Source organism: Pantherophis guttatus, chromosome 1 (assembly GCF_059756535.1).
Source record: "Pantherophis guttatus breed Tessera chromosome 1, ASM5975653v1, whole genome shotgun sequence".
NCBI lineage: Eukaryota > Metazoa > Chordata > Lepidosauria > Squamata > Colubridae > Pantherophis > Pantherophis guttatus.
Window position 1 is genome coordinate 245,982,047 of NC_142063.1, and position 25,406 is coordinate 246,007,452.

The 25,406-nt window shown below is 40.2% G+C and overlaps 1 protein-coding gene and 1 long non-coding RNA gene across 2 annotated transcripts in view; one reads left to right on the plus strand and one right to left on the minus strand.

Moving 5' to 3' along the window:
- Positions 1–251: 251 nt before the first annotated feature.
- On the minus strand, positions 252–1,199 carry LOC148116817 (uncharacterized). Its single transcript, XR_015733845.1, has 2 exons — positions 709–1,199; positions 252–427 (listed from the first exon to the last, which is right to left on the minus strand). It is a non-coding gene; the product is annotated as an uncharacterized LOC148116817 (long non-coding RNA).
- A 7,430-nt stretch (positions 1,200–8,629) lies between these two features.
- The window catches only part of FOXO3 (forkhead box O3), a 134,371-nt gene continuing 117,594 nt past the window's right edge, over positions 8,630–25,406 (plus strand). Inside the window, exon 1 of the mRNA XM_034409122.2 lies at positions 8,630–10,727. Within this exon, the coding sequence (XP_034265013.1) occupies positions 10,164–10,727 (564 nt within the window). The 5' untranslated portion in view covers positions 8,630–10,163. The remainder of the gene's footprint in view (positions 10,728–25,406) is intronic.

Here is a 25,406-nt window from a genome sequence, read left to right on the forward strand (position 1 = left end):
ACCAAGGTATCTTTTACCCACTACTTAATGTAGTTTGCTTCTTGTAAGAAATTATCCTAAATTCTTGAGGGTGACCTTTGACCTGCAGTATAATTTCAATAACTTTTCAAAGAAACCCCAAGAGGGGTGTTTCTGTCAACTTCCCCCACAACTCTTACAACCATCAGCACTGGGCAGCCTCCTCACATTACTCCAAAAAGGGGAAGGGAACCACAAACGAGATGTTTATGAACACAAACACACACAGCATGATCCCATGCCCTTTGCTTTATTGAAGTATTGACATCGCTGCATAAAACCAAATGGGAATCACTTTGTAACACCAAATAAGGACAGACCACGGAAAAGTAACGAAGATGGTAACATTTATCATCACAAAAAGATGGAACAAGATGATGGCCCGACACATTTTCTTCTGGATGTGCTCCTGTAAACACGTGGGGGTGGGAGGGGGGAGAGAATAACAAACGTTGAAATTGATAAACTTGGGAAGGGTGCTGAAAGATGAAGGGATCTCTGTACTGTTTCAAAAGGTAAGTTTTAAAGCATAAATCAGGGAACTGGGCTCCCCCCCCACCACCAGCATTTTTCTGGTGCAGCACAGGAGCAAGGTGCATATGCGGTTGGTTCAGCTTTAGGCTGTGGGCAAGCCAAGGGCCCACCCGGCCAGCAATCAGGGCAAGTGAGGTGGATTTCCACTGCAGGCACCTGAGCCTGCACGTTTTCCTGCGAGGCTTTTGTCCCTCAGAGGCCCTCGATCCCACGTGATCCGCACAGCCTGGCATGAGGTGATGTGCAACCTTCTTCCCTCTAAGACGCGGCCTGGAGGAAGAATTGCTCTGTCATCTCACAGGCTTTGCATGCAGACGCAACAGGAGGACGCCGTTTCCCAGCCAACTCTCTTCTTCCTCAACCCGGGACGACCCGCTACTACGAGACAAGCGAGCGAGCTCTGCGGCTCCGTTCCCGTCTCCCATTTTGCACACACGCAACCCCCCCCCCCTTTCTGGATGCCAAGGGAAGGTCAAGCAGGCTCCTCGCCTACGATCCGCTTCGCCCGCTTTGCTCCCTTTGACCACCCGACAACTTCCAGCCGCTCCTGGCTCGCCTATGATAAAAGCCCGCTAAACTATACAAGCCGCGGGACGAGCCAGAAGCCAAATCCAAGCCGCGCGATCATTTCTCCCGAGCAGCGCGAGGGCGCTGGCCAAAAGGTTCCCTCTCCTTGCCATCCCTTCGCCCCCGCCCCCACCCATATCCCCACTTTCCCATCAGATCCTGCTCGGGATGAATTGTACTCGATTGTTTATTGTTTTGTAGTGGGCGGGGGAGGGATAAGCTTGGGCCGGCCAATCACCGGCGCTGCGTTGCAAGATCGACGGCAGCTTTCGAGCTCGGGCGAAAGGAGGGCGGGGTCCGCTGGTCACGCGCTTGGGTTAGAGAATGACATCATCGCTTAGCGCGCGGCAACCGAGCTTGGTTGCCGGGGCGGGGCCGAGGGGCGGAGCCTGCGGTGGCGGGAGGAAGGACCTCGGGGTTTGCGGGTGGGGGGGGGAAGGAGGAGGAGACTCGGGAGGCGCGCGAGTCGGGGCTTTGAGCGAATGGGGTTGGCTCGCGAGTCGCGCGGGGAATCGCTTCCCCGCACTCTTCCCTCTCTCGCGCGCCCGCGGGGCGTGTGGGGTGGAAACCTTCCGCTCTGGTGAGGGGGGGGGACACCTGGAGGGGACTCGCTTGTCCCCTGCAAAGCCTCGGAGGGTGGGGGGGTGAGCGCGGGAAGCGCGTGTGTGCCCCCCCCTCCCCCGACCCGTGTCTGAGGACATTCCCGCCCAAGTCCTCGGAAGGCGAGTGCCCTTGATGAGCCTGCAAGACCGGACTCTCAGAGCCGTCCAGACGGGCTTCTCTTCCCCCACTTCTGTCTCTGCCTGGGAACCACCAGTGGAAGAAAGTTAGAGGCCAGTAACAAGAGGGGGAGGCGCCGGTAGCGCCAGATTGGCCCTTCAAATTAAGTCTTCCGCCAATGATCGCTTCCCCAGCCCTTCGCTTGCCTGACCCAAGCGCGAAGGAGTTGCACGGATGGTATTGTTATTATTGGGGGCGGGGGGGGGTCTTGTTGCGAGGGTTTCAGGATCCTGGGGTGTCTGTCGTGCTTGGCTTTTGCCGAAGCTTTAACTTCGCTGCTTCAAAGCGCCAAGGCCAAACGGGAGCGCCTTCTGATTGCTGCGTGAAATACTTGGATTATGCCCGGCGCTAATGTTTTAATAATCATGCCGCAATCGGACATTCATCAAAGATGATTGTTCCTATTTGAAGTGTGAACAAACTGAGGCCGGAACTGGTTTGGTCACTTGTGCAAGGTCACATAAGTGGTATTGCACAAAGCGAGGCACGGAATAATATAAGTACAGTATGCGTTTCCTCGTCCAGGAGACTGCCTGCCACCTGGTCCTCCCCCCCCCCCCGTGAAAGAAGCAGGTCAATCACATCCACAACACCCTCCTTTCAACGGTTCCAAAAAGGCTCCACACCCATTTGCACCACTCGGGTGACCCTGACCACACAGATAAACCTCCAAGCGGCCTTAATGACTCGCTAAAAGAATGCAAATGACCAGCTTGTCTGCAAGGAATATCAATCCTTCCATTCCCCAGTATCCTGTCAGAGCTGAAGAAGCTTCTTGGATGAGAAGCGAAATGTTTTCAAAGAAAAACCAAAAAGTCCAGTTGCTTCTTGAAAGTCCAGTTGCCTCTTGACCTTTGGGACAACCATGACCTGGATGACTGAGAATCTCCATAGACAGGTCAATTATATAATAAAACCTCTGGCAACTGACACTCTCCCATCTTTTCTTCTACCATAACTGCTGTTAGAATAAGGTCGTTAGAATAATCAAAAAAGGAGGCTCTCAGTGATTTAAAAAAATCATTACTATAACCTCCCATACTTCAGATGAACGAGTACTACAAATACAACAGACCTAAACACTCAAGTATGTAAGCTCATCCACAAGTTACACTTCATCACAAAATATATGTGGAATGAAATATTGGTATATATTTTTCAGTAAATCTTAGAAAAAAGGCTAGCCAAATCATAACCATTCTCTATGGATTGCAGAAGTGAAATGTTATGTTTTAAGTACTCATCGCTGTGTTTTTATCTGAATGAATGAAAGATTAAATATTGAAATCTTAAAATGAATTGGGAAAGGAGATCTTTGCAACCCAATTCCATCCCTCATCATCTAGACCAAGAGGTGTCAAACTGGTGGCCCATGGGCCAGATGTGTCATGTGCAGGCCACACCCACCCCAGCTCCACAAATGGGGAAAGGGTTGGGAAATGTCACATGACAGCCACATGACGAAGCGAGTTTGACACCCGTGATCAATCTATATTGTATCTAATCATAGCTGTAGCTGTAATCAATGAGCTACAATAAGAAACAATGTATGTGCAATTGTGACAGAAAACAATTCCTTTCAGTAATTGGCCAATAGCACTATTGTGAATAATTTCTAAAAATCATTACTTGGGAATTTTATTGGTGCAACTTTCTTGGAGATTGCAAACCTACTCAGCCTCTCCCAGCCATCTTCTAACTAAAGTTGTAATGCTTATCAGAAAAACTGGGTCAGTCCATAATATCAGGCTGTCAAATATTTTAGTGATTTAAAATAGGAAAACTTCTGAAGGGCAATTAGCTAACACTGTCATATTGGCCTCAGGACATGAGATGAAAGTACTGTACTAGGGTTTGCCTTCCTGTTTCCCTTCCTCATGTCATTCCTGCTTTTATTTCTGTGGCACTTAATGATTGCCACATGTTATATTTAGCCATAGTATGTTTAGCCCTGATTTACTGAATAAACTACTGTACATTTGGTTATTCAAGCAAACCACATTATGACTTGGATGATTCAGGCTTCTCTATGTACAATCCATCTCTTCTGAGCCTGTCCCATCATTGCATTACAGTGCTCTTCACCCATTCTTGAATTGCCACAAAACAATGCCATTGTAAAATCTGTTCTTCCTGTTGCCAATCCCTAGCCTACCTTTATCTGCCTTTATTCTCTAGCCCACTTGGGAGATACAGTTAAAATATTGTGAAATAAAGAAAGACACCAAAAGATAGCAGAAAAGAATTCAGACAAGAAGGAAGCAGACTCTGCCATCATTATTTAACTAGCTGAACCGTGCAAAGTTGAAAAATGTAATTGAACACTTGATGGAGGAGGGATAGTATGTGAATGTAACAAAAATAGGGAAATTAGCAGATAAGAAAAAAATGTTCAGTAGAATTTAATAGTTTATAGACATTACAACCAGGTAAAGTGGGGTGGCTAGTTCATTAAAAAGTAAAATGCTCACAAATGCCCATTTCAGAATGCTGTTAGACTGTGCCCCACCCCCAAAAGGATGGATCTTGTGCTCCTGCTGGAGCAAAATTGATTTGAAAAATGGCATTTCAAAAATTCCCAGACAGAAAGTGGTAACAGAATAGAAGAGAAAGGACTGTGGTGGAAATTGGCTAGTGGCCAGAGGAGAAGAACCAGCATATTCCCAAAAGACACTTGTCAAACATGCCCATAACAATAAAACTGATGTTATTTCTAAGAAAATGGGTTCCAGATGAAATTATAAAGATAATACACATACTGAAGCTTGTAATGTTGGTTTAAAGGGGAAAATGCTACTTATACATTGTTAGATAGAGAAGACGTCTATATGGCCAGCATCTAACTAAGCAGGAAAACAGACTGATAAGGGCCTCATAGTTACATTGAAGATAGGACCAAAACCATCCCATATTTCAATTTCCATCCCCTCTCTCAAAGAGTTGTAGATTCCGTCCTCCCCTCTCGTGCAGAAATACAATAGCTGCCTTGCTGAACACACATTTCTTAGGCATTGGATTAAAATTCGTCTAGTAATTGAATTGTGTTTGATTGCAGACAAATACCTCTGTACCAGTTTTATCAGGAAAGCATTGAGTGCTGTGATTTAAGGCGTATATTTTTTATTTTTCATATTTGGCACTCATTCAGGTTCATTGTTCATGCCACTGTTTTGCAGCACAGAACTGTGAGCAGGTTTCCTCACCTACCGGTATCTTGTTGACCCTTCATTATTTGTGTGTATATATATTTTTAAATTCAGAAGTTCTTTATATTTCCCTCTTTGTCCTATTAGAGATATGTAAGCCGTCTTGAGTCTTCAGAGAGAGGCGGCATACAAATTGAATTAATAAAATAAAATAAAAATAAAATAGTGTGTGTGTGTGTGTGTGTGTGTGTGTGTGTGTGTGTGTGCAAGGACACATATTCTATTTTGATTCTCTGTTTTGGCTAATGTATAACCTTTCTTCGAAAAGGCACTAGAGGTAGTTCCTGGCTCCAAATTTAACCAGTTGGTTTAATGCACCCATCACAGTAATGACATACTTTATCTCAGTGGAACAAACACCTTGTCCAAGACCTTGAATAAGATAGTTCTGTGTTGTATAGCTGGAAACTTCTTGATCTCATCACCCAGGTGCCACTTCCTTTGGAATTGTTCGATACCCCCCATCTCCCCCCCCACAATTATTTGGAAGATGCTGTGGGAGACAATGAACAAAACTAGTATAAGATTATTGTAAAAGGATATTTTTTCACAATTTTGAAAGGGTTTGTAGTATTCCTCAGAATAGGTCTAATTTCGAAAGATAAAGGGCAAGGAGAAAAGTATAATATTCTACCTTCAACAGATGAAGAGATTGTAGAACATAGAATAGTGTAGAATAGTGGAAAGCTCATGCAGGTCACTGTTTAGGTTTACAATATATTCCATCTAAGACCTGAAAGCAGTGAAAATACTGTTTCTTCCTTCCTCTGTATAACAGCTCTGTGGGATAGGTTGGGGTAGGGCAATGTTGCTGGACCAAAATGAACTTCTGTGGCCAAGGACCTGAACCGGGCCTCCCCTCTCCCAATACAACATCTTAATCACTATACCAAACTGGTGTATTTATAACATCACTTCTGTTTATTATTTGCATTAATTATTTGGACTGTGATGCAATCAGCGCTTACTCAAGATAGCTACATTATTTGTTTCCTATGCACATGGAATTTAACCACCCTCTTAAACTCCCCTGTTTTATGTCAATAAAGCAGATAGTTCTGAACACACATTAATTTACAAGTAAAGTATCAGCTGTCGGTGGGGATTTTGATGAAAGAAATGCATATCTATGGGATTTTTTTAATAGATAATACCCTGAAAAGTACATGTCTAACTGGAACGTGCGAAAACCTTACCAAGTTTTAAAAACTTAAATACAGGAGTAATAGCTATACAAAATGTCAATTAAAGTTGGCAGGTATATGCAATCCCATGAAAGGTAGTACTTGCTGCCATCTGGATACATGGCATATTTTAACAGACAAAGCTAACTCTGAATGACGTTTGGACTTTTCCCTTCTGTGAAATGATCTCCACCAATCCGCAAGTGCTCAGAACAATTTCCTAACATGAAATTTACTGTCCGCTTTATTAGTCCCTGTCTTGCCTATGGTCTCTCTTTTACGCCACTGAATTTCCTCCAGAGTAACAGGTGGGACAAAGCTAAGATTTTATACTGTGTGCGTTGAAACTGCCTTCAGTGATGGGCAAAGGGGAAAAAATGGCTTTAGCCTCAATACCAATAAGAATATTTCATGGATGAAATAGGGAAGAGACAGAGGTTCTATCATGTAAAAAAAAAGTTGCCAAGACATATTTTCCCTGCGGATAGGTGTAAGAAAAAGTAGGGAAAGTGCCTTTTTCAGGGTTTCACTGTTGTGTTCATGAAGTATTGCTTAAACTATCCTTTCACGGCCAAGTGCGCCCCAGATGCATTTAAATCTTCTATAATCCCTATCTAACATCTGAAATCCAGCACATCTGGAGGTATTATATTGGGAAAAGCTACTTTTAAAAGATAATTTTCTAAAAGAAACTACCCCCTGGGAAGGGAGTTTAATCTTTAAAAATAATAAAAACAAGAAAAACATTTTATTGTTTTAAGAAAGTCAAATAAAAATAAAAATAAAATTTTAATTAAATAAATAAATTTTTAAATTTATTTTAAAAATGTCAGGAAGCAGACAAATTAACTATGTTTACCTAGGCTAATCTCCAATAGGATCATCAAATGATATATAAACTGTACCGGAGACATGCATTCCGCTTGGATACATGTATTCAGAGGTAAGAAGTAAACATCTCCAGTATGTCCGAAGTCTAGAGTTTGTCTCAATTATTAATCACTAATAATTACATATGAGTTCATGTTCTTGAAAATATCTTAGATTTTTGGTGATCTAAAATATATGGTGAAAAACTTTCATCTAGAAACTTCACCAGGACACACATGAATAATATTGTGATGTAGTGCTCTTAATTGATGAAATAGTCTAATGAAATCTAAGGTCCAGCTTTTAGCGGCTGAAAGATTGAGCTGATGTGATTGCCAAAATAAAGTGTGTTCATATGTTTCTGTAGGAGATGTGATAATGTGCAATATTTTCCCACTAAAAGTCATGATAAGTCATGATTATGCAAAACCCAATTGCCTTGCCAGTTGTATTTACACACATTTCATGACCTAATGATGTTCTAAAGTTTTTGTACTCAGTTCGATTTTATAGTGATTTGGTACCTGGCAATTAACCTCCTCCACCCCAGGCATTCTAAGTGTAATTGTTTTAAGAAAAATATGCAGAGGAATAGGTGGAATATCATTTTACTATAAGAAAACCTTCCCTATCTTGGGCCTTCTGTATGTTAAGATTTTACTGCCAGCATAGTCTTAGCAAAAAAACTTGCCTGGCTCCACATTTGAACAGTCACACCATTCTCTAGTCATTTTGAAGTTATAGACCAGGGTTTGTTATAGGAGCAATTAAATCAAGACATCCGATTAAAAAGTGGAAATAGGAAAAACATGTCTAGACTTAATCTACCAATTAACAAAGACAAATGTTACAGTTTCCAAGTTAAAAGTGGCCTAGTCCTTGTGATTGACTACATACTGTATATGCCTTAACACATCTTAGAAATGGCTCAATAGAATACACAGCAGTGGAAAGATCTAACAGTTATCAATTTCCAAAAGAAAAGGCACGTTTTTCCAACCCATCCATGCTTCCTATAAAACGAGAGAACTGCAGGATGTTGCTCTCTATCGTAATATAGGACAGAGTGACCAACATGGACCTGCAGGTTCTGTGTAGTCTAAAAGTCTCTGCTAAAGTCAGGGGGATAATAGAGTAAAAAAACAAAACAAAACCGAAATATAATGCCGAAGAACCGTAGAGGTACATCGTCGTGTGTTTTTTTTAAAACTGCAATCGAGAAAATTGATTTTTAGAATACGTTTTTTTTTTAAAAAACGCGTTCCTCTTAATGCCCAGGTTTCTGATTGCAACATCGGACACGGCTAGTTCAACATTAACAGTGATTTGCTGGCGGCGGAGGAATTAAAGAAAGATGCGCCGAGAAGGGCGCCAAGTTGGCTGACGGACCCCCTCAGCTCGCCGGGCGGGTGTGTCTTCTGTAGTACTGAGAGCCGGAGCTCTCGCCTCTTCGCCCGCCTCCTTTGTGGGCGGGGATCAGCTGCGACGGGGTTAGGTTGCGTCTCCCTGCGTGTGTCTATAACTTTGTGTTGCCGCTCCTGGTTGTTAGGAGAAGGAATGTGGAAGTCGGCGGAGGGGAGGGCGACAGGTTGCTCGAGGGAACGGCGGCAGCTCCAGGGTTTCTTTGCCGCCGCTGGTCCGCCGCTTGCTTTCTCTCCGGGGAGGGAGCGTGCTGCCAACGGTGGGGCTTTTTTTCTCATTTTAATGCTTCTTCTGCTACTTAAAGTGGAACGACTCGGGAACGGCTCCAAAATCAAGAATCCTGCAGCAGCAGCAGCAGCAGCGGTAGAATCGGCGCCTGGTTTTCCTCCCGTGCGTTTGGAGCTGGATTTTCCGCCTGCCCAACGGAGCCGGCTTTAAGCTCCGAGACCGCTGCTTCTCGCTTGCTCCTTTCGTTCGCCTGCCTGCCTGACCTCTCGCCCTGCCTTTTCCCTTTTTTTTTATTTTTTTTTTGGGCCGACACTTATTTTTTTTTTTTTTAAATGACTTGGGTAGAGGGGGAGGGGGGAACTGTCAAGATGGCAGCGGCGGCGGCGGCGGCAGGAGCGAGGAGGTTATGAATGTGGTGGTGCCGCCGATGCTGGAACGAAACCTCGGGAGCCCGCGGAGGACTTGGGTTTCCGGACCTGTTGGAAGATCGGCGATTGAACTTGTTTGAATTCTCCGCGTCACTTTTTTTTTACGCCGAGGGAGAGGATTTAAAAGAAGGGAGAAGGACGGGCGTTTGAAGTTTTCCTCTCCTTGTTCCAAAAAAAAAAAAAAAGAAAAGAAAAGAAAAGAAAAAGAAAAAAAGAAGAAGAAAAAGATTGACTTCTCTTCCCTACCGCCCTTCACCGCTTTCGGATTTCTTCTCTTTTTTTTTTACGGAGGAGGAAAAAAAAAGAACGATCACAAATGGGGCAGCCGCGATCGGATGGGTGTTAAGGCTTCGGTGCTCTCCGTGAAGGCGTTGGGGAGTCGGTGAGGAGGAGGACTTGTAAGACCGAAGGCGTCCATCAAACCAGCAACAGAGAGACTCGCGAACATCTCTCTTTTTTTAAAAAAAAAATAATAATGATGATGATGCGGGGGGTCGCGTGAATGGGGGGGTCTCTTTAATAGCTACAGAGCGATGCGATTGGAGGACTCCGGCGCGTAGCGAAAGATAAACAAACGCGCGGGCGCAGAGCCGCGATTTGATTCCAAGCTCCGCCGTCTTTGGAAATGCTTCCCAAATCGGGCAGCGTCAAAGGGCAGCGGCGAGAGAGCTGACCTGGAACCCGGAGACCCCCGGATCGCTTGCGGATCGCCTTAGAAGTTTTCCTTTCTCCGGCGGGGGAGGCGAGAGAGAAAGAGAGAGAAAGAGGTGGCGGCCGGACCTTGAATGGAGAGCGGCGTGCTTGCTCGAGCTCGCTAATCTCTAGCGGGGAGCGGGGCGAGGAGAAGGGACCGGAGCGCGGATCGGGTTCCCGTCTGACAGCGGGAAGGACAGAAGGGATCGCCTCCAAAGCGGGGGGAGGCCAAGATGGCTGAAGTGTCTCCCCCCGCGCCCTTGTCCCCTCTGGACGTGGAGCTGGACCCGGAGTTCGAGCCCCAGAGCCGTCCTCGCTCCTGTACGTGGCCCCTGCAAAGGCCCGAGCTCCAAACGAGCCCGGCCAAGCCTTCGGGAGACTCGGCTGCCGACGCCGCTTCCATGATTCCCGAGGAGGACGACGACGCTGACGACGAGGAGCAAGGGGGCACCTCCGCCGCCACCGTCTCCGGCGGCGCCGGCGAGGCTCTTGCTTCGGAGGACACGGCCCGTCTGCTGGTTCCCTTCTCCGGACTGCCCGGGGAAGGATCTGGCGCCTCTGCGTTGAGCGGCGGGCAGCAGCCTCAGCCAGTGGCGGCGGGAACAGCGGCCGCACCGCGAAAATGTTCGTCCCGAAGAAACGCGTGGGGGAACTTATCGTACGCGGACCTGATCACTCGCGCCATTCAGAGCTCGCCGGAGAAGCGCCTCACCCTGTCCCAAATCTACGAGTGGATGGTGCGCTGCGTGCCCTACTTCAAGGATAAGGGCGACAGCAACAGCTCGGCTGGCTGGAAGGTAAGCGGGGACTGCGAAACACACACACACACACACACACACACACACACACCAAAACTTGGTGTGTGTGTGTGGGGGGGGGGAGAGAGTTTAGCCACCATGAAAGGATGGCCGGAGTTTAGCGAAGCGAATGGACGCGTGGATTGTCCAGCCACGGGTGGGACTCCTGCCGGCCTCGCATATTCCCGGTTCCCAATTAAGTGCTGGGGTGAATGGAAGACCCGCTTTCCCGTGGGTGGAGTGCGGTACATGCGGCGTCTGCCGGTTGCCTTTCTCCGAGGTTTTGGGTGCAGCCTCAGAATTAACATTCGGTCGCGGTTTTTCCAAAGGGCGGGAAAAATACCCTCTCTTTTACAATCTTTTTTTTTTTTTTCAACTATGATTTTCATGGAGAATAAAGTGGTGCGGGTCTGTTAAGAATATCCCGTTTTGGTCCATTCAACTTGACCAGCTAAGATTGGTTGAACTCATATAATAAATGAAAGATGAGTTGTAATTATCAGTGGGACCACTTTTTGACACAATTAGACCAAGAAAGGTGTGTGTGTGTGTTTAAAAGTGGATGTTTCCATAACAAGAGGCACTTTTCTCCTCCTGTGGTGCACAACAAATAAACTAAGACTGTTTCCATTATTAGTTCAGGCTGGTTGTCAAATGTGAGTTTAAAAAGTGCTTATTACTGAATGAAAGGTGCATGGTGATGATCAGGCAGCTCCCTGTATGTAGCACTTTATCCATGCCCTGCCAGAGGATTTAGTTCAGGCTTATGCCACGCGACTACTGCAGGACCAGTGAAGATAACACAGGGTGCACAGCTGCTGCTCTGTTATCAGCCCAGAAGGAAGACCAGGTCCTTCCCAGGAAGTGGGTTGCCTTGGGTCCTCCGTGGATATTTCCAGAGAGGCACCTTTTTAACAATGCCTTAGGTTTGCTCCTAATTTCTAGGAATGACATCAAATTCATCTTCTTCTGCCTAGTGCATTTTCTCAGACAGAGATGGTGTGTTAGTGACATTGATAAAGGCAAAACGCTAGGTATGGTGAAAAGAACAATTCTGTGATGTAATTCTCTCTTCTCCATTGCTATGTGCTCTTTAGTCCACAGCTGCTGTTCCCTAGTCTTAGCTGAGCTGAATATAATCTGCAACTGTCAGCAGTGAAGTACCGTTGGTAGCTTCTAACTTACTATATCAACAATGAGTGTGTTACATAGCATCGATAAAATTTCAAAGCTTGCTCCCTGTGTTGCTTTGCGTTTTTTGAAAAAAAGAGGGATAGAAGGTATATTATAATATCTGTCAAATTTAGATGATAGTGAATGCATGTGTGTGCATTTTGTGAGTTATTATTTGGCTACATAGGGAATTGATACCCCCCCCCCCAGTTTCAATTGCTATATGAAGACAGCTCTCCTTTGTCATTACATGCACCCTCAGGTTCTGAAGTTATTCACACCTGAAATCTTTTCTTGTTGTTCTTGTTAAAAGGACTTTAAGTTGCGGATATTTTCTCTGACATTCTTATGATGTTAAAAGGTTCTGTGTATATTTAGCCTATAGAAGAGATAGTAGTGTTAAGTATCTGAGAGATTGTAACATAGGAGTGGATTTTATTTTTCTATTGCCCAAGGTGCAAAATTAGAACAGTTATGTTAAAACTACAGGTAGTCCTTGACTTACAACAGTTCGTTTAGTGACAGTTCAAACTTAGAAAGGGACTTTGAAAAAAGTGACTTAGGACCATTTTTCACAGTTATGGCCTTTGCAGCATCCCCAAGATCATGTGATCAAAATTCAGATGTTTGACAACTGGTTCATATTTATGATGGTTGCAGAGTCCCAAGGTCATGTGATCACCTTTTGTGACCTTCTGAGAAGTGAAGTCCATGGGGAAGCCAGATTCATTTAATGACCAGGTTACTAATTTATCAACTGCAGTGATTCACTTAACAACTGAGGAAAGAAAGGTCATCTAATGGGGCAAAACTCACTTAACAAATGTCTCACTTAACAATAGAAATTTGGGGCTCAATTGTGATCCTAATTTGAGGGCTACCTGTACAAAGGAGTTGGTTTATTCTAGTCATCAGGAGGATATTCATAACTACAAGCAATCAGCCAGTAGACCAGGCTGTTACATGAAGTGGTGAGTTCTCCCTTACTGGGATCTTCAAGATTGGCTACATGGTCATCTTCAGAGATGCTCTAGCGGATCCTGCTCTGAAGCAGGGGTTGGTTTGTATGACCTCCAAGATCAATTACCTTTTGATCTATAGAATGCTGTACCTGCTGTTCATTTCAGAATTTAAATTCACTGTTGGGTAAAAAACGAAACATACGAAATGTAAATAGAGATGCTTTTTTTTAAAAAGTGATGAATAAAGCCACAGGTGTTGCAAATTGTAATAGTAATCAATTTAAAAATCTAAGAGCAAAGTATTTTGCTTAGTTATTACAGGGAAACATTGGTAGCTATCTAAGAATGAGAGAGGTTCTCTTATATGGTCATATGAGTCCTTCGGGAGTAGGGCGGTATACAAATATGAAAATAAATAAATAAATATTATATGTTAGATATTTTTATTTATTTTATTGATTTGTATCCCACCTTTATTATTTTTACAAATAACTCAAGGCGGCAAACATACTCAGTATGCTTCCTCTTCCTATTTTCCCCAGCGCAACAATCCCGTGAGGTGAGTTGAGCAGAGAGAGAACGACTGACCCAAAGTCACCCAGCTGGCTTTCATGCCTAAGACCAGAAACTCACCGTCTCTTGCTTTCTAGCGTGGTGCCTTAGCCATTAGACCACACAACCTCTATGTTCTTGTATAAACTATATACTTTTTTTCTGTCAGAGAAAGGAATTTATTAAGTTTTTTTAAAATAACAATGTAAAAAAGTTGAACTTGCAACATAACTCTTTAACAAATAGTTGGTACACACCTCTTTTTCTGGTAACAGTTTACTGGTGAATTGGTACTGGGAATGGAACACTGGCATGGTTTTATTTTTTTATTTTAAATCCATGTACTGCTCTTGCAAAGCATGCTCTTTTACATATGTGGCATGCAGGTCATTGTTTGTACCAAAGATAGTTTAATTTCACTCAGCCCAAAATGGCATTGAATGGGATTCTGATTTGATCCCTGCTGCTTTGGAAACAAATTCATTTTCGGGAAGGCCTTATGAGACATGATAGATTATATGTTCCATTGACTTATATAGGAGTAGCTTCATAATGCATAGGTCAGGCTATAGTTGAGAAGTATGTGTGTATTTGCTGTTTGAGCATATCCTTCACATGAACAAATGGAGTACTACATTTCTATCACCATTTATTTGTTTTTTTAAAAGAAAAATTGTTTTAGATACAGCAACATACAGCCCGTCTCTTGTCTGCCATTTCTCTTTTTGAAACATCCATGGCCTTTTTCAAGTTCAAATGTTTGTTTTAAGTACTATAGCTAAAATGCTGTTGATTTCAAGAAGAAACCTAGGGTTATTAAGTGCCCTACTTTCTGTGCCATTCCTGTGCTCAAGATTACAACTTTTGAAAGTGGTTTTTTCTAAAGTAGATGGTGAAATAGCTCACTGTTTTTTCAAGTGTTTATGTATTATAGCGTTTGCCCTTTAAGGCATGTCTATATGTGATTCCAGAAGGGATGTGGTGGCTCAGTAGCTAAGACGCTGACCTTGTCGATCAAAAGGTCAGCAGTTCAGCAGTCCAAATCCCTAGTGCTGCGTAACAGGGTGAGCTCCCGTTACTTGTCCCAGCTTCTGCCAACCTAGTAGTTCAAAAGCACATAAAAAATGCAAGTAGAAAAATAGGGACCACCTTTGGTGGGAAGGAAACAGCGTTCCATGCACCTTTGGCATTTAATCATGCCAGTCACCTGACCACGAAGTTGTCTTCGGACAGCGCTGGCTCTTCATCTTTGAAACGGAGATGAGCACCATCCCCTAGAGTCGGGAATGACTAGCACATATGTGTGAGGGGAACCTTTACCTTTACCTATATGTGATTCTGTGAAATAAATTTTAAATGTGCTCATCCTAATACATCCCCCTCCTCCCACAGCTCATATCCCACTCCTACATCAATCCAATCATTCTGGAGCACATAGGTGGTAGAAAGAAAGAATCACCACCATAGGGCTCTACTGGGGAATTTGCAGTTCTAGAGATACTGCTGGACAACAATATCCAGTATTTTTTTTGCCTTTGAATGTAATTGCTAGGACTGCAGAGAGCTATACTTCACCGATATCCCATTAGCTCTGCGACCTTTGTCAAAGAGGGACAATATTGTGGGGTAGCAAGAAGTCTGATGAGATTTACGTTCAAATCTCACATAGTCACAAAACTTGCTGTGTGGCCTTTTCTTCCTTTTCTTTATTTATTTTTGCCTGACCTCACAGGTTTGTTGTGAAGTTAAATTGCATAGAGTAACAGAAGTGTGCTTCAAGGTGCTTATGGCCCATTCCACTTCACACCAGTCAGCCATTATTTCCATGGATTGGAAGTGATGTAATTCCACCTTTCGAAGAAGTATGGAATGAAATCATAATGCTGTAATAAATGTTCTGTTCTCTTCTGTCTAACTAGACTTCCTCTTTTTGTTATCTAAGCACTGGCTTTCGTTATAATAAAGATAAAAGTTGCAGTTTACTTGAGTCTCCTTGCACGGAACTTGCTTGCAGGGCATTGTACTGTAATATGCCTCAAGTATGAAAGCCAAATAGATCATCTTTGCCATTGGTCTTAGTCAAAATCTATGGGGGATCATGACATTTGAGAAATCAGTATATTGGTCTTATTTCTTGTCTTGATAAACCTTGAAGATTTTGTATTCTATGGTAAAATTGTCTGAGTTTTTCCATAACATTCATAAAAAAAAAAGAAGCAAGGGCATTGTTTTGATTTGTGCTTTACATTTTCACATTTGTGATATTTGAGGATACTTTATTTTAAAAAGAGTTATCATATAGAAACTTGGAAGGGAAACATAATGTTATAAGATAAATTTCACTGCAATATTAAATGAAGAATAACTCAGTCATTACTCAATCATGATTTTACTGGCCCGATAGAGATCTTCTGTTCCAAAAATAGAAACAGCTAAATATTGGGACACATGTAGTACCTACTACTAAAAGTGCCATGAAACCATATGTTAATTGCATAGGTTGTGTGTTCCTTTTGAGGATCTTCACTTTATGGGGCTAAAGAAGACTTTAGATTTACACAGTGGAAACAAGTAATTTGGAAATTTGCTACAGATCATATTTCTATTACTAACCTATATGAGTCTCAATTTTTCAATTGGGCACTCAAAAGAAATTCAAGTGTAAATGAAAAATTTCTATAATCCCAAAAATATGCATAATTTCTGTAGTCGGAGAGGTGTGCATAATTTGCTGTATCATTTTGATTCAGTGGGAACATGTTAAAAAAATGAAAGAAAAAAAGTTTAAAAACTTTGGAAAGCTATATCACCAAATATATTTTCTGTTTTTGTATTTTTATACTCATTACCATGTAGAAGAGTGGTTTGTGCAGGTAATAATCATAAATGTGACCCAAAAATCCTCTTAGAGTTTAGGTCCAGGTTGAGAAAAATGCTTTTCTAGTTGGTATTATTCTAAAAATGTCAGTTGTGGAGTAATAGTTTGGAGCCTTATCTGTAATAACAAACTTAGCCTTGAACTTCTGGTTAAAAATTCTGGGAATTAATCCCAATACATCTGGAGAACACTAGGCTTCAAAATTCTAACATTAATTAGATAATTGAATATAACTGAAAAATAACAGTCAATTTAAAGTTTTAAAGTGATATTGATTTCATCAATGAGTGTTCAAACTAATTAAAATGTCTCGAAGTCCACTCTTTAAACTCATGTTAGTTCCGAAATTTCTCAGTGACTTCACATATGCTCATACTTGAAGATAAAATCAAGTGATAAATGCAAACAACTCTTCCTCCTTCCAACCGGTTCCAGTTGGTAGTCTCAAATTGAATTTAATCCACTTTGCAAAACCAGCATTTTCTAAGCAATAAAATGAATGCAAACTCCTTTGGGCTAAAGTCAAGATAAAAACTAATTTGAATTGCATTCAATTCCTGGTAATTTTAATGAACTTGTCCATGTGCTTTTCTTGGCAACAACAACACAAATTTACCATTCTTTTTCAATTTTCTAGTTAGCTGCAACCCCGTAATTTTATGTCTCCCATCCAAGTACTAACCATGTCCAACCCTACTTAGTTTCTTTTAAGATCAGCCAAAGCTAGCTAGATCTTGCATCTATCTGGTCTTTCTCCATTGCTTTTGGGAGAAACAAATGGCTGGGCAATCAAAATAATATTTAAAGCAATTTACTAGATTCAGATATAGGTATTAGCAGTAAGTCAGCAGAAAAAGTCTTCATTCTTCTGCTATCAACAACAAGCCCTTTTAACACACATACAAATGTACACACATACTCGCAAACATATATATCCCTCATACTCCATATAGAATAATGCAAATAGAATAGGTTTATGTTTTAGGATAAAGGAAAATAGAAATTGAGCTGCAGTAGCTCATAGCACTCTTATGTTCATCTGTTGACTTTTTTTTAATACATAGGAAATAATTAAATAGTAACATTGAACTGATAAATCTGATGGGCTATTTTGAAAGGGGTCTGCATTTGATTTTGTATATTTGTTCATTTAGAATCATTTTACCTGAACGTGTCTGTAGTTCCTACCCATTCTAGGTTGGCTTTATAAAAATTAAACCTTTATGCTTTTTAATGTAATGTATAAAGCTTTTCAGTGAGGAAGTTATTGCAATATAGAATAATTGCTGATAACCTCTATTAAGAATGTGTGAGTAACTGGTTTCAGAACTGAAGGTAAATTGGTTTAGGATCATCATTGTTACTATATACTACTCTGGAAAGCCATTTGTAAATCACAAGAAAAAAAATTGGTGCTTAATAGTTTGCTGTATTTATTGCCTCCTAAAATTAATTTCCACCCATCTACTAAATGGCTATATGTAGAGGGCTTGTGGCAGCATCTGACTGGGCTTATCTGGGCTTGAAAGCTAAGCAAGATGGAGCTTAGTTAGTATTGGGTGGGATACCTGTAGGAAATCCTATTATTTTGAGATTTAGCAAAAAATCACACAAGAAGGCAATGGCAAACCAATTCCCTGTAGGAGTGTTTGCTTAAAGGCATTGGGGTCAAGCTCAAGTCAAAGGAAGTCTTGTTACTCTTCCATATAGCATGTTCTTCTGGTTAGCCTTGGTTTCTTTGTATCCGTATGGTTTTTCTTTTTATCTGTAAGCTACTTAAAATCGTCAATGAATTGGGCGGCTTCGAAATTGGATGGATAAGTAGATAAAGGCATGAGGAGATGTGTGTAGGCTGCTGTCATTTGTACTTTATTCTGCAATTAAGAGGTGAATAAAAGAAATAAGTGAATAATGCAAAGAACCAAATGAAAGTAATCGAAGGTAGGTGTTGGAATATACATGTTATGCATAATAGTAATGCATTGAGTATTAATGCCTGGTGTAGGGTTTTTTCCATATTCCAGAATACATGGATATTTTACTTGAAGTATGTTAATAGAGAAAGAGCGCCTTTAGAATTGGATGAGCTGGTTCAATACAGGAAATCGTATGACACTTTATTAACCCACTCAATGTTTTCTTAGTGAGTAATCTAATCCATTGTTATCCCTATAATACTAGATATCCTATGCATCAGGCATTCTTAATTGATGCCATCTTACATAACTGATTGACCTGTAGTATCTAACTGTTGCCTGCCAAATAGTTTACTGCAGACTTTTCAAATGTGGCATCATGCTCCAGGTAAATATTCCAAAATTTTATTATTGTTTATGCTAATGGTCACCCTTCATGTCTTTTCAGGTCTGGAGTACCTGTCTGACACCATGCTAGAATTTGAAATGTTCTTAAGCTTAATGTTTTGTGAGTTAATACCCTAACCCCATTTTGGTCAGAAACGGGAGGGAAAAACTCATCAGGCAGAAGCTTGTCTATTTCAAAGAGAGCTATCATGATGTAAACTATTTCCCCCATATTCTTTGCAACTTGTAGATTGTTTGTGATGGTATCTTCATTAGATATCCTGACCCTGAATACAGTTGTGATTACAGGGATGTAATATTGATATTGTTTGTACCATTATTCTATCAGAGATTCAGGATCAATCAAGCACAACATAATGGGCTATTCAGTTTCCAGGTTTTGTATAAACCTTGAAAAACAGAGCTATTACTTTAAGAGTTATAACTTGACTGAAGAGAGGAGCAGTGCTTGAGTGTGGTCCAAAGCACTTCTGGATTATTTCAAAGCATGATAGATCTGTTGCTTATACAGTATTCTTTATTTATACCAGATAAATTTAGTTGGCATGTGGACATACCGTAATTAAAATGGGTGCAGCATATTAACTTTTTTTTAATGTGCATTAGAAGCATGTTGGCACTTACCTAATTGGCGTGTTGGCTTCGTAATAAGAGAGCAGTAATTATTCATAGTAGGTTGTAAGACATTACTTCTCTTGTAAATGTCCAGTTTATTCACCAACAAACCAATCCTTCTATGCCCTGTAGAACTTTAGATAACTAATATTGCTTGATGGCTATGTACAGCAAAGATACCTAGTAAATCTCTCCAAATCTCTCCTGCCATCTACATTCTACTAAACATATGTGCAAGCTATTTTAACACTCACCTACAGATTTCCAAATCTCCCACAGTGATTTATTTATATGACTCAGTATCTGCACACTCCTCTGAATAGCTGATGAGGGTAAAAGGAGAATGTTTCTTCTTTCCTAAAAACTGCATATGCTGGCCATGTTTTCCTTTTTCTTAATTTCATGTGGTTGGCTTGTTGTTGAACTTTATTTGCACACATTTTTTGTGTGATTGTCAGTGCTATTTTATTCACTGTGGTTTTGCTGATATCATTATTCAGAGTGAGTTTTTCTAATCAGAAAAACAATATTCTCCTTAGAATATTTTACAAATTATTAAAATTAAAACAATTGCCCATGATCACTCTTGCCTAGAAATGAAAACAAAGAGGTAAACTAAAAGATGAAAAAGTGATCTTATTCTACTTTAAGGACAGCTCAGGAATAGCAATAAAGATGGCCATCTTTTCACAGACAAATTCAGATTAGTAGATCGAAGAAACATCTTCAGCTGCTGTCTTGTTATTATTGGAATGTACATATACCACTTGTTCTTCTGTAAGCAAATCTATGCACCAGACAAAATCAGAATAAGAGTGAGATTCTTAAAACTTCTCCAGAACCATTTGATTTTTGTCTGAATTGCCCATTAATGGACATCACCTGGGTAACAGTGCCATCTCTCACTTGATGAAGTACCATATTTGCTGCATGAACAGGGCTCTATATTTAATTAGCTGTATGAGAAAAATAATTCATTGTTTCAGAACTTAGAAGCAAATTACTTGCTACGTATTTCATTTTTGCATCATAAACTACCGTAACTATTCTACACCAGATACTGTTATCTTTATTGTAAGACATAAAGACTAACTGCTGATAATTGTCTTTTAAAATAAAACTTCATTTGTTTTAAAGGATATCATGCCAAGGGCATCTTGTGTTTCAGTTATGATTTGATTCACTATAATGAGTAACATGGGTGGCTTTCAGTGTTCCTCTATGTATCAGAAAAAAAATATAGATGCGAAGCATAAAGGAAATCCAGAAAAATATTTTGCAGTACAAACACAATCATATAATTATTTATCCTCTGTGATGAAGATTTGCCTTTGGGCTAATAATGGACAATCCTTCCAAATGTTTTTGCTCTTCAGTAGATATGAAACATATTGTAAATATACATGTATGTCTGGGTATGTAGATAGTAACCTGTGTACATCTATTTGCGAAGTACGCATCACATATAGGTGATTTAAGATCTATCTATCTGTCTGTCTGTCTGTCTGTCTGTCTGTCTGTCTGTCTGTCTATCATCTATCTATCTAAAATTTGATTTATATTTTCTCTTTTATTTTGTTACAAAACAGAATATTAAAAAGTTAAAATCAGATTAAAATGAAATTGGTCCTAATTTACCAACCAATTTGTTTAGTAACAGTTCAACGTTACGATGTTATTTAATAAACAGCTGTGCTTACTTTTAAAACTCTCTCAGTGTTGCTTGGCCATGTGATAGCCATTTGCTTGCTTCCCAGCCAACTTGCAACAAGCAGAGAGAATGTGGGAGCATAATTGTAAGTTGTGATCATGTGATGTTTTGCTTAATGACCACAGTGACTTGTTTAACAACCAAATGGGAAGTGATGTCATAATTCTGCTATGTGATTTTTTCCACTTAATAACTGTGCTCCTTAGCGACAAAATTACCGGTCCCAATCATGACAGCAAAGCGAGGACTACCTATACTGGAATTATTTAACAAATTCCTGAGACAGTTTTTATAGACTTTTCCCAGAGGCTGGGAGAGTGGGGTTGAAAGCAACTCCTGAGGAATGTATTGCAGAGCCTGGTCCCAGCTGAGGAGAAGGCTCTGTCCTTCTGTGCCACAAAGGTGGGCCTCTCTCTTAGGTTGCTCCTAGGCTGTTTAGCATGTGCCTGCAGGAATTGCTTCTGTAGTTCCTAACAGCTAGCAAGGTTGGCAATGGCAGAAACAGTTTTTAGTTTCTCCATTACATAATACTCTGCTGGTTAGCACGAACAGCTGAAGTTGTCCCTGATATGTAATTGGCAAATGTCAAATCTCTCCATGCAGGAATCATATGACCCATGTACTTTGTACTGATTAAGAGCCCCATTTTGCTCCAACTTTCAGCTGTTGTTCAAGGATAAATCCCAACTGACAGCACATTATGGCCTACGATGGGGTGTAACCAAGGTGTGGAAAAAAAATCCAAATCCAATTAGCATAAGCAAGGTAATTGGTAGATGAAATGTAATGGTGGAAAGGAAGTTCTCACCACAGTCACCACCAATAACTTCATGGGATTCAGAAACACTCCCAGGTAGCAAACCTGCTTTTACAGGAAGGGCGCAGCTCTATCCAAAACAGGCTGAACCTCAATCCTCAAGTCCAGTTTTCTCGTTACCAACAGCCTCCTTTCTTGTCTGGATTTAATTTAAGTTTATTTCCTCATTCAGTTTATTAAATTCAAATGTATCTGTTGTTTCCTTAGAAATGAATGGCAAGGAAGAATAGAACTGAGCATCCTTTGCATACTGACCCAAAACCCTAGTTGAGTTCTCTAAGCAGTTTCATGCAGAGATTGCATTGGGACAAGATGGGATGCCATAAACGGTATGTGTGTGTGCATGTGTCTAGGTGTTGAATATTAGTCCATCTTGCCCTTGAAGCTGATAGTTAAATGACAGAAATTTGGAAACTGCTTTTAAGGTTGCCTTTTTCCAAGTTCTGGGTACGTGTTCAAGAGTGTTTTGCAAATTAATAGGAAAGTACCGTATATACAGTGCATCTTACTTCCATTCTTTGAATAATTGCATTGGTTCTTGTAAAGCTACATGCATGAGGTGAGCTGTGGAAAATCTCTTGCGGCTTCATCTTCACCTAAACATGAGTTTCTCATTTAAAGCATGTTGGAATTTGCTATGGTTGCTCATAAACTACCTGGAAGCATTCATTTCCAATATAAAATTCTATTATTTTAGGTGGAGAAACTTGTAAAAGAATTTCCTTAGCTTATTAGAACAATATAGAGTATCTTTCAGTTTAAATTTATGATGTTTAAGCTAAAAGAGGTACAGTATACCATACAAAGACAATGTTAGGCTTTGAAAATAGAAATGATTATTATTGGGAACAATGTATTCCAACAGTGAAGTTAATTAGATACTAAACTGTATATAAAGACTTGGTGGAAGTCTTTGGCTTGGTGGAAGCAATATATTAATAGAATACTTAAAATACACTCTTAACATTGTATCAGTGTAGAGCTTTCCTTTAAAAAAAAAGAAGGCTATTCATTGCTAATTTATATGAGTGCATCTTATATAGGGGTATGTGTGTTGTTTCTCTCTATGTGTGTGTGTATTATTAAAACAAAGATAAAATGGTCTGGTATAGTAGACACTCATACTTCTGAAGGCTCTTAAAGTGTTAAACATGTTTGAATAACGATGACTCTTGGGCAGCATAATGTAAACAGAACCTTAAGATAGGAGTTATCCGCTGTACATTTGTTGGTAGGAGACACATGTCAAGATTTTGATAAGTACTGAACATATTGAGTGGCTTTCCTGATAAACTGAACTTTGCGAGTCTGAGTTTCTTTGATACAGTTTTAATTTTGCCCCATGATCTTTGTATATTGAAGTGCCTGATCACTTCAGAAAGTTCTTCGTATGTTTAAAGTTTATAATTGAATTGTCAGGTGAAGCAGTGTTTCATAACCTTGGCCGCTTGAAAATGTGTGGACTTCAATCCGGCAAGGTTGAGAACCTGGTTTAAAGAAATGACAACTATTCCTTTTCTTTAAATTTTAAAGAAGATTTCCTTTTAGAAAAACACAATGAAAAATTGCAAAGAAAACCACACATTTTAAAGGGATTCAGTTTTAAAAGTTAAGGTGTTTTGCTATGTGTTATTGATGTAATGGCAATAGAGATTGGCAATAGAGACAATGTAATTCTGTATTGCAATTTACCACAGCCATTCTGCTTTTTAAAAAAATGTCTTCTGGGTTTCTTTAAAGAAGGGCTACCAGATATAAACTTCAGTAATCCAGATAACCATTTGATTGACAGTAAAAAAAAATATACAGTACTCTAAACTCTTTGATGCCTAGTTATCGATCAGCATTTTGCAACCAAGATCAGGAAGTTTTACGTAAAGGGGCTTTGCTTTTATTCTTAGACTTCTCCAAGAGTTAACTATAGTATTTTTAAAAAAACTGATTTCAATTAAAATGCAAAAAGAAAAAGGGGAATAGATGTATATCATCTTTAAAGCTTTGGTTACAATTAGATGTATTTTACAGATTTCTTAACAGAGAAGAAATATGTATTGAGTTCAGTGGGATTTATTTTTAATTTGTATTTATATTGTATTTGTACTGAAATGCATGCTAAAAAGAGTATCTTGTAGTTTCTTAACTTAAGAGGAGAATCAGGTTATTTAAGTTTATTTTAATTTAATTCATAATAGAATAGTTTGTGTCAGAGTGAATCTGGACTGTATTTTGCCTTTGACTCCACCCATTTTTTTAAAATGCAGCTTTTGGGGAGGGAAATCACACGTGCCAATATTAGGGCCATTTTCTCGTTATCGTGAACAGTAAAATAATGCGCCTCTTCCATAATGACCCTGTGAATTTATGCATTTATTTTGTGCATTTGTGCTGTTTTATTTGTGCATCTTTTCCTGGCTATTACTAACTAATAAGCTGTCTCTTCCAGCTTTTTGCATAGATTAGGAACTGAAATGTGGGAACCAGTTTTGGAAAGGGGTGCATGTTAACTGGATATATTTTCAACAACTCTTTAGAAACTTGAGAAGATACACCTTGGTTCTTAGTAGTCAACCCCCTTTTCCAACTCTGTTGATATACTTGGAAGTGTTTTAAGACTAAAATCCTGAGGTTTTGGAGCATTTGGCAGTTAGGGACTTTCCTCCCAATTGGTTTGTGAGGGCAAACCTACAGCTCCAGACTGAATTCTCATGAAGCCATGGTTGTTGGGGAAAAAAATTGGATGGCCTGACATAACATACACTGTATGAACAAGAGCGATTACAGAATAACAAAGTTCAAAGGAACCTTGAAGATCTTCTAGTCCAACTCCTGCTCAAGCAGGAAATCCTATACCCATATTTGATTCATCATCTTGCTGATTTTGACTCATGGGATTCAGGGGAAAGAGAATAGATCACAGGATCGACCTCATAGAAATGATTCTACCAGGTGATTTCAGAAATAGAATTGCAATTGGAAGTTGCCAGCTTGCAGCTATCACTTGGTTGTCTAGAGGCAATTGGCTTGACATTTTTTCCCCTTAAAATCTTTCATATACATGCATATCATGCATATGCCAAACCCCCACCATTTGGAGAACTGCATAAGTTTGCATGAGATATGCAAGCCTCAGTTTTTGCATTCTTGTTCTAAAAGATTCCTTCCAACAATAATTAGCTGTTTTCTTTGTAGAAATGTATATTTTAATTATATATAATTCTGCACGAGAAAGCTTTTAAAAATTAGTTTCTGTGGATTCCACCTCCTAACTGCAAATTCTACTTTTGACTTAGTGATGAAAAGAGGCACCCAACATAGCTATTCTGAATTACTTTTACAATCCTATGGCTGCATCGGTGTAAAGAACATTATTTTTTTCACCCAGCCATTGAAATTCTAATTTCAGGTATTCATAGATTGAATACACAATTATATGTATTTTCTTTTTTTGCAAATCCAATTAAATTTTATTTACTGTACTTAAAAATGATATCTTAGAAAAACTGCTGTTTAAAATGGCAAGCATGTGTGCCTGTTTACTGACTTTAGTATTTGTGGATTAATTAGAGCAAACAGTAGAATATCAGCATATGTTGGTTAGCTGCAAGAGGAAATCATGCCATTGTACATATTGAGTGTCCTACATTTGG